We start from the raw sequence: 15000 nt of genomic DNA on the forward strand, positions 1-15000 counted from the left end.
TCTATCTCTACCCCCTCTTTTCCTTCCTCTTTTGCCCTCTATCTATCTTCTTTTATTCCCACGACCTCCTTCTCTTCCTCCTCCTCTCCTGTCTCTACTTCTTCCTCCTCTTAATCTTCACCAATCTCCTCCCTCTCTACCTCCACAGCCTCTCCTCTCCTTTTTATCTCCTCTTTTTATGATCCTCTACTTTCATCGTCTCCTTCTTATGTCACCTCCTCCTCCTTCTACCTTCCTTTATCTCCTCTCTCTCCTCTCCTTTTTATATCCATTTTTCTTCTCCCTCCATGATCTGCTTCTTACTTCCTCCTCCATCTCCTTCTTCCTTCATCTCCTGTTCCTCCTTCTTCCTTCACCTCTTCCTCCTTTTCCTTCACTTTTCTCTCTCCTCTCATTTTTATTTCCCACTGTTTTTCTTCTTCCTCCTCCCCCTTCTCTCTCTCTTTTTACTTTTTTCTTCTCTGTTCTCTCCCCTCCACCTTCCTTCTCCTTCGTCCCACACGTGCCTCATCTTCAATCACCTCCTCCTCCTCCTCCTCCTCCTCCTCCTCCTCCTCCTCCTCCTCCTCCTCCTCCTCCTCCTCCTCCTCCTCCTCCTCCTCCTTCCCCTCTTCCTCCACTCCCTCCTCTTTCTACTTTCATCCGTCTTCATCAGTAGAGGGAGAGGGAGGAGAGAGAGAGAGGGTAGGGTGGGGGGAGGGGGATGGGGGGAGTTGCAGAATAAAAGGCATGAATCGTGTAGGTTTTTTATGACAACTGCTTCTTCGTGATTATGATAAATTTATTTTAAAAGATTTTTTTTTTTCGTCTAAGCCATTGGAAATCTGATAAGAAAGTCGGAGAGAAACTTATAGAGACAGGAGACAGAAGGAGAAAAAGAGAGGGAGGGAGGGAGGGAAGGTGGGAAGGAGGGAAGAGAGGAAGGGAAGGAGGGAAGGAGGGAGGGAGGAAGGAAGAGAGGGAGGAAGGGAGGGAGAGAGGGGAAGGCAGGAATGACGGAAGAAGAGGGGAAAAAAAGATAAAGATAAAGAAATAGAAAACGATAAAAAAAATAAGAATAGAGAAGAAAGCATATAGAGAAGGGAAGAGAAAGAACAAAAGAGAGTGGGAGGTAGAGAAGAAAAATAATTGATATGAGAGAGAGAGAGAGAGAGAGAGAGAGAGAGAGAGAGACGACACAAAGTATAATCAAACACAAAGGATAATGAAAAATAAGGAAAGGGAGAAGAAAAACAGAATATTCACAATCACCATACAAAAGTAACCAAGCAAGCCGATGAAGCAGAAGAAGGAAAATATATAAAAAGCCACAAAGATTACAAATGAGTAAAGTTATGACAATAACCTTGAATTGACTGCAACAAGACACTAAATGAAGGAGTGGTAAGGGAAAACATGTCCTGCATATATTAAATAAAATTATGAACAGAACCCGAAGTGGTTGTAATAGGTGCTGTGTCGACATGTGGCGATCGTTATGTGATTTTTTTTTTGTTTTTTTTGTTTTTTTTTGGGGGGAGGGGGTCTGCTTGGAAGGTTGTAAGGAGAGTGTGTCTTTTAATTTATGCATATTACTGTATGGTTTTTGGTGTTGTATGTATGGTCTGTCGGCATGTGAGTTCTGTGGGAGTATTTTTAGTATTTAAGAGATGTTTGACCCCAAGTCTGCACCAGTCTGACCGCCCAAGACACGCCCACCGCCTTGAGACAGGCTTAGGCCTAAGGGGCTGGCTCTCTTTCGTTCTCTCTCTCTCTCACTCACTCTCTTTTACTTTCTTCCTTGTTTTCTCTCTCTCTCTCTCTCTCCTGTCTCTTTCTCTTTCTTTGCTGTTTTTTAATTTTTATTCTCTCTCTCTTTCAATCTGTCTTTATTTTTAACTATCATCTATCTTTTTCTTCTCTTTCTCTTTCTCTCTCTCTCTCTCTCACTTTCTCTCTCTCACTTTCTCTCTCTCTCTCTCTCTCTCTCTCTCTCTCTCTCTCTCTCTCTCTCTCTCTCTCTCTCTCTCTCTCTCTCTCTCTCTCTCTCTCTCTCTCTCTCTCTCTCTCTCTCTCTCTCTCTCTCACACACACACGCGCGCGCACGCTCTTTCTTGATTACGCGTATTTCCTAAAATCCCAATCATACCATCTAATTCCACTCTTTGCCGTTGCAGTATCTAAACCTTTTAAAATCCTTCAGTTCCCCCTCCCTCCTCTCCACTCGCCCCTCGTCTTCGGTCAAACGGAATTCTCCAACTCCTGCTAGAGTTCCTTCGAAGGAGTTAATAACCCTTCCTTTCCTCCCTACCTTTCCCCCCAACCCCCCTTCCCCCCCTACCCTCCCTTTTTACCCATCTCTCCTCCCATCCATACATCCTCTACCCCTTCCCTCCCCTCTGTCTTCGAGAGCCATCCTTGCCTTTCCCTCTACCCTTCTCTCTCTATATCTATCTATCTATCTATCTATTTATCTCTTCTCTTTCTCTCTTTCTGTCTCTCTCTGTCTCTCTTTTCTCTCTCCCTCTCTTTCATTCTCTCTCTGTCTCTCTCTCTATCTATCAATCTATTCTCTCTCTCTCTCTTTCCCCCCTTTACCCACGTCTATTCCCCCTACTCTATCCTTCTCTCTCCCTCCCCGCCCTCTCCCTCCTCCCTCTTTCCCCCTCCCTCCCTCTTTCTTTCTTCAAACCTCCGCCTCATCACAGCAGTTGAGAAAAAGGGTGATTATTGCGTCGGAAATGGCTAATGGTACTGGTCCCTACCCCCCCTCCTTTTAGCTTTCCTCTCCCTCCTCCCCATCCCCCCTCTCTCCTCTACCCCTTCCCTTCCCTACCCCTAACACCTCCCTTCCCTCCACCCCCCCCTCCCCTCCCCCTCAACCCCTTCCCTTCCCTCACCCTAACACCTCCCTTCTCTTCCCTCCTCCCTCTCCCCCTCCTTCCCTTCCCTTCCCTCACCCTACCACTTCCCTTCTCTTTTCGTACCCAAACCCTTTTATTTGGACAGCTGGTCGGATCCTTTTCTCTCCTCTTCTCCACTTAAATTTGATATTGTTTGTATCATTCTTTCTCTCTCTGACTTTCTGACTGTCGTTCTCTCTTTTCTTTTTTAATTTTCTCTCTCTCCTTGTTCCTTTCTCTCTTCTTCTTCTTCTCTCTCTCTCGCTTCATCCACCCTATCCTCTCCTTCTTTCTCTAGCTTTTCTTTCTTTTCATCTTCTCTGTTTTCTCTTTCTTTCTCTCCCTCCACCCATCCTCTCTCTTTGTCTTCTTTTCCCCTCTCCACTTGTTCTTCTTTTACTCCTCCTTCTCCTCTTTCTCATCCCCCCTCTTCTTTCCCTCATTCTTCTTCGTATTTTTCTTCTTCTCCCCCTAATACTCCTCCTCCCCACTTTCATCATTTCCCCCTCCCCCTCCTCTTCCTCCTCCTCCTCCCCCTCCTCCTCCTCCTCCTCCTCTACCTCCTCCTCCTCCCCCTCCTCCTTCTTCTCCCCCACCTTCATCCTTTCCCCCTCCCCCTCCTCCTCCTCCTCCCCCTCCTCCTCCTCCTCCTCCTCGTCGTCCTCTACCTCTTCCTCCTTCTTATTCTTCCTCTATCCTTCTCTCTTGCCTTCCATCGGGGATACTGCAGGTGGCGATGAAGATGTTGAGAACTGATAACATTCCTGCGATTCTGACCCTGGCTACGGTGTCTGTCAAGTGTGCACCCCACATGAGTGTGCGCGCGCGTGCGTGTGTGTGTGTGGGGGGGGGGGGGGGTGTAGGGTGTGTGTGTGGGGGGGGGGTGTAGGGTGTGTGTGTGTGTGTGTGTTTTATTCCATTCGTAATTACACTTTCAAGTGAATTGAAATGTCTAATAAGTTCAGATTTTAAGTTCAGTGGAAATCATTGATATAAGTATGTGTATAAGAAAGAGAAGGATGAGAAGAATGGAAGAGAAAGATATATATATATATATATATATATATATATATATATATATATATATACATATATATATATAATATAGATAGAGTATATAGATATATATATATATAAATATATATATAGATATATATATGGAGAGAGAGAGAGAGAGAGAGAGAGAGAGAGAGAGAGAGGGAGAGAGAGAGAGAGAGAAAGAGAGAAAGAGAGAGTGTATAAAAAAATACAACGCAGGAAAGAGAAGAGAAGCTGAAAAAGCAATGATAAAAAAAAAAAAAGAATAAGAAGACGGAAACAACGTAAGAAAGAAAAGACAGGAGAAACTGAAAAGCTGATAAAGATATGAAGAAGATAGAGCATATTACCTGATCGAGAGGGAGATGACGGGTAGAATGATGATAATTCTTGCAACAAAATTTAGTGTGAGTTGACCATGGCTACTCAAGGCTATGGTCGACGGGTGGATGAGAAAATTCAGAAAAAAAAAAAAAATACTTTACTGAATTTGTATCTTGGAAAGAGCATTAAGGGTGGGATTTGTGTTAGATGGAGATTGAAAGAAAGAAAGAAAGAAAGAAAGAAAAACAAGAGGATTCCTTTTGTTATATTTTCCGAGTGTCTCCGATCAAAGGTTCTTGGTACTTTCGATGACTCTGTCCCTTTTCTTCGTTCTCTCTCTTATTCACAGTTCTCTTTCTCGCCTACTTTGCCTTTATCTATTCCTTCTCTTCCTCTTTGCTCTACTCTCTGTCTGTCCGCCTCTCTATCTCTCTCTCTCTCTCTCTCTCTCTCTCTCTCTCTCTCTCTCTCTCTCTCTCTCTCTCTCTTTATCCCTCCTTATAATCCCCCTCCCTTTCTCTCCCTCTATAACTACCCACCTTCTCCTATCCCCCCTTCCCCCCCAGAAAAAAATATGAATATATATATATATAAATATATATATATATATAAATATATATATATATATATATATATATATATATATAAAGAGAAAGAAAGAAAAAAGTCCCACAGACAGAGAGATTTCTCGCCCGAAGACAAACACAGCAATGCAAGGTTCCTTCCACATATGCTTCTCTTGTCCCAGGAGTTAAGGTCAATCCGTTGCCAGGGAGCGAGTGTTGGGGGGAGGGACAGGGGGAAGGGGGAAAGGGAGGGGATGAGGGGAAAGGGGAAGGGAAGGGGAAAGGGTGAAAGGGGGAAGGGGGAAGGGATGAGGGGAAGGGAAGGGGAAAGGGGAGGGTGAATAGGGAGGGGATGAGGGGAAAGGGAGAAAGTGGGAAAGGGGGAGGGGAAGAGAGGAAGGGTATGGAAAAGGGGAAAAGGGGGGGGGGGATGGAGGGGTAGAGGGTATAAGGAGTAGGGGAAGAGAGGAAAGGTATAGAAAAGGGCAAAGGGAATGGGGAGAGGAAAGGGGAAAGACAGGTAGAAGAAAGGGGAGGGAAAGAGAGGACAGTGGAGAAGGGAGAAGGGAAGAGGGGATAGGAATAGGGAGGGGAAAGAGGGGAAGACGGCGAGAATGAAAAAAAAGTGTGAAAAGAAAAGGGGAAGAGAAGGAAGAAGGGAACGATGAGAAAAGGAAGAAGGACGAAAAGGGAAACAGAACGAAGAAGAAAAGAGAGCAATACAAAAAAAGATCAAAAAGACATAAAATGTACAAGAAGAAGAAGAAAAAGAAAATCAAGGAGGCCCAATAAACGAAAGAAGAAGGAACGAAAAGAAGAAGAAGAAGAAGTGAGAGTAAACATGAAAGAAAGAAGATAAACATAACAATTCTTCTCTTCCGCCTCTTCCTTCTCCTCCTTCTTATTCTTCTTCATTGATAAAATAATAAATAAAAACACTAAAACGAATAGAAATCGAAATGAAAGGAATAATGAGAAACAGAAGAAGGGGAATAGAATGAAAACAATAATGAATAGAAAAGATAATTATAAACACACAACATAGACTACCTGCTGAATTATCTTGGGTGGGGTTGGGGATGGGGGTGGGGGAGAGGGGCTCAAAGATAGGTATAGGTATGGAAAGGGAGGAAAAGAGAAGGAATTGGGATAGCAAGGATATCTTTCTCTTTGCCTCTCTCTCTCTCTTTCTCTCTCTCTCTCTCTCTCTCTCTCGAGAGAGAGAGAGAGAGATAGAGAGAGAGAGAGTGAGGGAGAGATAGAAAAATAGATTAACAGAGAGAGAGAGGGAGAGAAAGAGAAAGAGAGATACAGAAAGAAAGAGAGAGAGAGAGGGGGGGGAGAGATAGAAAAATAGAAAGAGAGAGAGAGAGAGAGAGAGAGAGAGAGAGAGAGAGAGAGAGAGAGAGAGAGAGAGAGAGAGAGAGAGAGAGAGAGAGAGAGAGAGAGAGAGAGAGAGAGAGAGAGAGAGAGAGAGAGAGAGAGGAGCAGGACCCACGGCGCCCGCGGCTGGGGAAGACCAGACACCTACCAGACGGGATTAGGGAAAAGGTTACCCCGACATCACGTGAAAGTTGGCCGCAAAACTCACCTGGCTGGGGTGGGGAGGGATTGAGGGGGGGGGAGGGAAAGGGAGGGAATGGGGAAGAGGGAGTGGAAGAAGGAGAAGGGGAAAGGGGAGAAGAGAGAGAGAGAGAGAGAGAGAGAGAGAGAGAGAGAGAGAGAGAGAGAGAGAGAGAGAGAGAGAGAGAGAGAGAGAGAGAGAGAGAGAGAGAGATAAAGGAAAGGTAAGGAGAGGAGAGCGAGAGCAAGAGAGAGTGAGAGAGAGAGAGAGAGAGTTAAAAGAAAGGTAAGGAGAGAGATTGAGAGAGAAAGAGAGAATTAAAGGAAAGGAAGGGAGAGAGAGACAGAGAGAGAAAGGGAGAGATGAGAGAGGGAGAGAGAGAGACAGAGAGAGAGAGTTAAAATAAAGATATGGAGAGAGAGAGAGAGAGAGTGAAAGAAGGTATACGAAGAGAAAGGAAAACAGAAGCGTCGCAATAGGTACAGGGAGGAAGGGGAGAAAGGGGAGGGGAGGGGAGGGAAGGGGGAGGGGGAAGGTGGCAGCGTTGCATAAAGATCAGACGAGGGGGGGAAGGGAGTGGGGAGGGGGGGGGAGGGGGGAGAGCAACGTTGCGAAAGGATAGAACAAGTCTGTCGAGTCAGGATAGATTAAGTAGTAGGAGAATTAAGGGAGAGGCAGAAAATTACCCGGTTTTATAATTGCTCGATGAGAGAGAGAGAGAGAGAGAGAGAGAGAGAGAGAGAGAGAGAGAGAGAGAGAGAGAGAGAGAGAGAGAGAGAGAGAGAGAGAGAGAGAGAGAGAGAGAGAGAGAGAGAGAGAGAGAGAGAGAGAATTGAAGCAAAGGAAAGGAGAGAGAGAGAGAGAGAAAGGGAGAGATGAGAGAGAAAGAGAGAGAGAGAGAGAGAGAGAGAGAGAGAGAGAGAGAGAGAGAGAGAGAGAGAGAGAGAATTAAAAAAAATGTATGGAAGAATTAAACCCCAACTAAATATGAGAAGTATGTGAAAGGGAAATAATAGTTGTCATTATCCATCGCTATATTGTGATGACTACCAATAGCTTCTGAAAAGAAGTGGAGAGAGAGAGAGAGAGAAAGAAAAAAAAGGATCGATTTTAATTGGCTGATGAGTCACACCGGTGGAAGGCATGTGGAATTTCATTGGTTGCTGAAGGGCCTCTAGGAGAAAGGCCTCTTTCTATTGGCTGATGGAAAGAGATGGCGAAAAGAAATAAGGAGAATAGGGAATACTTTATTGAATAAGTTTAGGTTTATAAGCAGAAAAACAAGTATCAACTCCATGTATATATAAGAAAAAAAAGCCAAAGGGACATTTTATAAATGTCCAAATCATAGAAAGATGGCTTTGCGACCCGACAACGAAAGAAGAAAGCGTCCCATTGGTTGCCAAGCTACGGTAGTTTGAAAGGTGACTTGTCATTGGTAACGAAAGCCGACTGGAGAGAAAGGTGACTTGCTATTGGTTGAAAAAAGCCAGCAGCGAGAAAGATGACTTGCTATTGGCTAGAATCGGCCAGCAGGGAGAAAGAGGATTGTTATTGACTCTTAGAATCGAAGAGAGAATTAGGACTGTAAGAAAAGTAAACAAATGGGAAGGAAAAGAGGAGAAACGAGAAAAAGAAGATAGGAACATATGACAGCATGAAGTCTCCTAAAGTCAGAATCAATTACAGAAAGAATAAGAATATTTTAAAGAGAAAATAATTACAACTATGAAATGATACCTGGTTTGGTAAAATAGATGATTCTATAAAGACATAAAATGCAAGTAACTTGAGATGGTGTGATGTTGTCATGATACCCTCCTGAACTCAGAGAGCTCTTGCCCTCACAGCCCGGTGTTACACGTACATGCCGACATACACACACACACACACACACACACACACACACATACATACATACATACACACACACACACACACACACACACACACATACATATATATATACCTACACATGTACGCGAGCGATTATACAAAAGCTCAAAACATACAGGAAATGGAATGAAATGTGATGAGAAAGTAAAGTAAAAAAGAAAAAAAATCAAAGATGAAGAGGTAAATAATTTGACATTAGATTGTTCTCTTTTGAAGATAAAAAAGGAAAAGAAAGACAAAACGAAGAAAGAATAATATAGGAGAGAAAAAAGACAGTTAACTTTATTTTATTACTGAGCTTTTAGGTGATGAGGGAAGAGAAGAGAAAGAGGGGAGAAGTGGAGAAGAAGAAGAGGGGCAAAGGAGGTTAGATAGAAAAAAGGGGACGAAGGGAGGAGGAGGAGGAAAAGAGGGGAATGTAAGAGATTAAGAAAGAAAAGGGGTGACAAGAAGAAAAAATGCAAGAATGTAAACTTCCAAATATTGATAAAAGAAGAGGCAGAAGAAATACAGAAAAAGAGAAAAAAAGACAGAGAGAGAGAGAGAGAGAGAGAGAGAGAGAGAGAGAGAGAGAGAGAGAGAGAGAGAGAGAGAGAGAGAGAGAGAGAGAGAGAGAGAGAGAGAGAGAGAGAGAGAGAGAGACAGAGAGAGAGACAGAGAAAGAGTGTGTGTGTATCTGTGTATGCACAAAGAAAGAAAGAGAAAAAGCAACAGAGACAGGCTGGAGAATTCCCAGAGTGAGTTCAGAGGATCCAAGTAATAAACCTAACAATATACCGATGTTGCTGCCAGATTATAAGACGCGCAACCATAAACGAAAGATGACCCGAGACACTTCGGAGAGGTTCTGGGAATGTCTGGGACTCCGCCAGACTGTCTCGAGGAGTCTCGTGCGAGGGCTGTAGCCACACACACACACATACATACATACTTACATACATACATACACACACACACACTCACACACATACATACATATATAAATACATATATAGATAGATAGATATATAAATATATATATCTGTGTGTGTGTGTGTGTGTGTATGTGTGTGCGTGCATGCGTGCATACACATATGTATGTATGTATGTATGTATGAATACATATACATACACAAATCCAGACAGATACACGTGTGCGCTAGCGTCCGCAAAAAAAAAAAAAACAAAAAAAAAACACTCATAACCAAAGAGACTCCTAAAAGAAAGCAGACAGAATGCCCCACATATGTGACCGTCTGTTCCTGTTTGTGTATGTGTTCATAAACGTGTGTGAGTACAAGAGTGTGTGTGAATCCATGCGTGTGCGTGTGTTTGTGTGTGTGTGTGTGTGTTGAGGACAGGGTAGGGTACGGGCCGGTATTTCCAGGGTAGGGTGTCCTGTGTGCCCGTCAGCGTCCCTGAGGCCAGGAAGGAGTGAAGGATAGAAAGAGAGAGAGAGAGAGAGAGAGAGAGAGAGAGAGAGAGAGAGAGAGAGAGAGAGAGAGAGAGAGAGAGAGGGAGAGAGAGAGAGAGGGGGGGGGGGGGAAGGGGGTTGGCAGTGAGGGAGGGTATAAAGAAGAGATACATAGATAGATAGATAGATAGAAATAGAGAGAGAGAGAGAGAGAGAGAGAGAGAGAGAGAGAGAGAGAGAGAGAGAGAGAGAGAGAGAGAGAGAGAGAGAGAGAGAGAGAGAGAGAGAGAGAGAGAGAGATAGACAGATAGATAGATAGATAGATAGAGAGAGAGAGAGAGAGAGAGGAGAAAGACCTAGACAAGAGGGTGTAGGTCGAAGACACAGACACTTGTAGTTTCGTGTGAGTCCAGAGGGAAGGAAGGAAATATTTGGCATTCCAGAGAAAACCTAAATTTGAATGCATGTTCTCTGCTAGACACTACAGACAAATGGAGATTATTGTTTTTTTTTTTTCCTTTCTTTCTTTTTATTGCTACTGGTTTTTAAAAAAGATATTCGTTATTTTGGGTTCTGCTACTTTCTTGTTATTATTATTATCATTGATATATATATATATATATATATATATATATATATATTATATTATATATATTATATTAATATATATATATATAATATATATATATATATATATATATATATATATAATATATATTTTATATTTATTTATATATATATATATATTATATATATATATATATTATGTATTTATAATTATTATATATATATATATATATATTCTATATATATTATATATTATATATGATGTATATATATATATTTTATTTTTTATTATTATTTTTTTTAACTTGGTTTACAATTCTTTCTTTTCATTATTCTTGTTATCATATCCTTTTACCTATTTATTCTCTTGAATTATATAAATCATGTTGATCTATCTTTGTATTTCATCTTATTCCATTACAATTAATAAATTAGATATCGCATGGTTTAATGCCTGCTTCTTCGCCTGAAATGTCAATGAAGACGTCTGTTTAGAAAAAAAAGGTCAGATAATATCCTCCAATTTTATCAAGGTAATAATCAAAATCAGCTGATATTAAGGTAATCACAGCCGACACGTTTATTATTGTCATTATCCTATAAAATCGTAACACAATAAAACCAGCAATACCTTGATTGAGATTGAGAAACGATTGAGGAAATGAAATGGTCAGAATTTCTGTAATAGAAAGAAGTGGCATTATTTTTATTAGTGAAAAAATAAAAACATTGAAGTATGTCTTCCAGTTTAGAAAAATAGGTAGAATGATTAAAAAAAAAAATAAGAAAAAAAAAATAACAACAGTAACTGTGTATTTAGGATAAGGAAAAAAATGTAAATCTAAAAATCGAAAAGAAAGAAAATCAAACAAAATTCATTCAATCTAATAATACAAAAAAAAAGACATTACAAAAAAATGATATATACTTTTTTTTTATCAATCTATAAACTCTAGCTAGCATTTACACTCACGGTCCCTGTCTCTTCCCCCCCCCCCCCCGGCAGCCATGATGGAGTTGGACCACATTCCCGCCCGTAACGCCGACGCCCGCCCTCGCCGTAAGCGCAGCGCCCCTTATATCATCTACCCGGAGATACTCGTCCTCGTAGACTATGATGGTTACCTGTGAGTTTTTCTTCTTTTTTTTGCCTTTTCGGAGGTGTTGAAAGATCGTAAGGTCTTGGCTTAGGTTTGAGAAGGAGCGTTGATATAAGGCTATGTGGTGGTTTGTTTGTTGTTTTTATTTGTTTTACTTGTTGATTAGTTTGTTTTTTTACTATTAGAAAGCCTAGATGAAAATTAATTAATTTAATGATAATTACACCTTTAAATTTCAATAAAATAACAATCACAATTACAATCATTTCTAATATTAATCTTTACCTTCTGAAAACTTCAATTGCTCCACCTTTCCAGTCTACACGGGCAGGACAACAGTCAGATCAAGAGCTACTATGTGTCCTTTTGGAACGGAGTTGATCTGCGTTACAAGCTCCTCAAGGGACCTCGCGTCAAGGTGTCCATTGCTGGTATAATTATTTCAAGAGTGAGTATAATTTTTTTTTTTTTTTAGTTTTGTAGAGTGATACTTATTTTTATTGTTGTTCTCAGTGGTGCTGTTTTTTTATTGTTTTTGTTATTATTATTGGTGTTGCTGAATTATTATTATTGTTATTGTTATTATCATTATTATTATTGCTGTTATTATTGCTTTTATTATTGTTATGTCATCAGTATTATCAATATTATTATTACTATTACTATTATTATCATCATTATTATTGATATCATTGTCATTGTTTTAACATTTATCTTCATTAATGCCTGTTATTACTATCATTGATATCATTATCACTATTAGCATCAATATGATTATCATTGTTAACAACAACAACTACCACCATTATCATTTCCATCCTCTTCTCACCCCCCCCCCTCCAACCACCCTCACTCCTTTGCCCCACCCTCCAACCACTCCCACTCCCTTGCCCCGCCCACACCCTCACTCTCTTGCCCCGCCCACAGAGCCGCGATGCCATGCCCTACCTCGAGCGAAACCGCGTAGGACGGGACGCGATCGATTCCGCCAGCGCCCTCACGGATATGGGCAAATACCTCTACCAGGAGCGACGTCTTCCCACTTACGATATCGCCGTCGCCATCACCAAGTGCGTAACGTTTCGCTTACGATGTGTGTTCGGGGTGGTTCGTCTTGGGGGGGGGGGGCTGTTGTTAGTTTTTTTTTGTGTGTGTTGTGTTTGGTAGGATTTTTTTTTTTTGGGGGGGGGGTATTGTTCTCTCCTGATTTTTTTTTTTTTTTTTTTTTTTTTTTTTTGCTTTCCTTTTTATTTTGTCTCTTTCTTTTTTCTGTCTTTCTCTTTAAATATTATATATATATACATATATATATATATATATATATATATATATATATATATGTATATATATTTATATATGTATATATACATATATATATATATATATATATATATATATATATATATATATATATATATATATATATATATCTTAAGTCTTGTCTTTCCTATTTTGGCCAAACCTATTCTTTCTAAAATTCAATGTAAAGACTTTGTTCAATCCATTTTGTAGTACCATTAAGACTAATTAATATTAATCGTCTTACAAACATGTTTCAGGAATTACTCTTTATATAGAAGTCTCGTAGACAAAAAAAGTATTTCGTTTTCTCAAGATCCATGAAGTACAAAAAAAAAATCATATTTAGAGAATTATTTCTTCTGCACAGTTCTGTTCCTTGACAAATGAAGTCCCATAGTGAATAAACTTCTTTGGTGAATTGATATGACACGTCTAACCCTTTCTTCTCTCAGCCTCGTCAAGGCAGATGAGCTGGGCAGCGAGTGTCGTATGAGAAACACAGGTCATGAAGGAGGTCAAGCTGTCAAAAAGACCTGTTCCCAATCTCTCCTTTTATCAACCTTCTCTTAATCAAATCGGTCTTTTTTCTTGCTCCTCCTCCCGCTATCGCTTGAGGTTCGAGCTTCGAAACCCGCTCACGAACCCTCTCGACTCGTGACGCCGAAGTTCGAAGCCGCAGCGAAGAGAGAGGGAGAAAAACAAAAAGAGAGGAGGAGGAACTTACTAGGAGAGCCTTCACTAGAAACTAAATACGCCTCTCGTATAAAAATCCCCCTTCAAGGCGTGTAGCCCTTGACGAAGGCAGAACAAGCAAAGACGAACGAGGAAGGCCAAGGAATGCCCTGTGCGGCCCTGGGTCTTCCGAAACCTTTCCTGGACGTCCGCATCACAGAGAAAGTCCAGGATTGCAGTCCCATTGCTTCGGATCCTGTCTAGGAACTTTCTCGAGAAGGTTCTCGATACTGTTCGAAGGGCTCGTGTGTGTGTGTGTGTTTCTCCTCCCTCGTTCTCGATTCCTCGCTCTGCCCAGCGGCGAAGTGACTGTGTCTTATGATTTCTCCGTATGGATTTATGTCTTTTTAATGCAGTGAAAGACTCAAGTCTATCAGTATGCAGTGAGACATTTTTTGAATAGCCTTTGCACAAGAACTTCATTTATTTGTATGATTTCTATATTCATGTGGAAGCAGATCTGAGAAAATGAATGTTATCACCTTGTAGACTTCATCACTTTACCCTGTTGGAGTAACTTTTTTTTTTTTTTTAACCTACATTAGAATTTAGTGTGTTACTTTATATCAGTATGTAGTCTACATAAGTACAGCGTATTAAGGAGTGTTCACGAAGCACTGACGTTTTGTGGGAAAATGAACATTGCCTTTAACCTTTTACTAAACTTCTGTACCTCACGACATCCCAATTCAGGTACGATCTGTGTCGCCGACGAAAGAGTGGCAGGTGTACAACAGGCACGGCCGGTACGTTGCACGAACGGGGACGTACATCCTTCATGTGCACATACACATACACTTATATATGTGCACACACATCCCCCCTCTTAATCATCCCACCACATGTATGCCAATACACGTCCATACGGTGGAGGGTCCAATTTCAGGGATTTGTTATGGTTGTAGATAGAGTTCAGTCCGTAGATTTACTAGAGTCACCCCCTGAAAACACGCGCGCTTTGCCCGGTTTTCTTTCTCTCGCGCTTGGAGGTAAGTCTTGCCATTATTCCAGACGACTAACTTGACGCCAGACTCACTGGAACGCTACAAAGGATGGACGCGGAAGTCTGGATTGGAAAATTGTCTGACGCACAACATTCCAGGTGTTGGGCACTCGGGGCTCAACTCATGTACACATACTGGAAGGAACTTGGGAGCTACTTCAAGATTTTGATTTTATCAGTTGATTTTTCTCCCGGATTTTTTTATTTTATTTTATGAGATGTTTTTATTTACTTTTTTTATTATTATCATTTTCTTTCAATTCCCTTCGTCTGTAGCTTCCACGTCCCCTCTGGCGTGGATAAGCCTGCCAGTGAAAACCTTACAAAATGCCCAATATCATTTCTTTCCCTAACAGCCCTACAGGTGTACCGACCGTGACGCCACTGCAGCTGCCATGACGTCATCACAATCCCCCTGACGTCATCGTCTGAACACCAAACTTTTAAGAAATAACAAAAGACGATCGGCTTCCGCCACCACGGATGAAAAAAAAAAGAGTCCCATGTGAACCTGTGACTTTTCCTTGCAGATTGAGATGAACTTTTTGACTTTCTCGTTGCAGATTAGACATGTGTAGACGCCAATTCAAAGGGGGGGTTTGCAACAGGGGTACTGCAGGTAGGTTGAAACAC

The 15000-nt window shown here is 41.3% G+C and overlaps 1 protein-coding gene across 4 annotated transcripts in view; it reads left to right on the plus strand.

The window, feature by feature from the left end:
• LOC122253970 (A disintegrin and metalloproteinase with thrombospondin motifs like) overlaps positions 1-15000 on the plus strand; it is a 221941-nt gene that overhangs the window by 191685 nt on the left and 15256 nt on the right. For 3 of the 4 annotated variants that reach the window (XM_086552005.1, XM_086552004.1, XM_086552007.1), the window contains exons 8-11: positions 11237-11357; positions 11649-11778; positions 12258-12400; positions 14931-14986. In XM_086552005.1, coding sequence (XP_086408131.1) covers positions 11237-11357; positions 11649-11778; positions 12258-12400; positions 14931-14986 — 450 coding nt within the window. Of the gene's footprint in view, positions 1-11236; positions 11358-11648; positions 11779-12257; positions 12401-14057; positions 14111-14930; positions 14987-15000 lie in introns of all 4 variants that reach the window. The other variant, XM_086552006.1, reaches the window with a different exon arrangement.

This window comes from Penaeus japonicus, unplaced genomic scaffold (genome assembly GCF_977035675.1).
Source record: "Penaeus japonicus unplaced genomic scaffold, GWHDUDI00000001_assembly GWHDUDI00000026, whole genome shotgun sequence".
Lineage (NCBI taxonomy): Eukaryota > Metazoa > Arthropoda > Malacostraca > Decapoda > Penaeidae > Penaeus > Penaeus japonicus.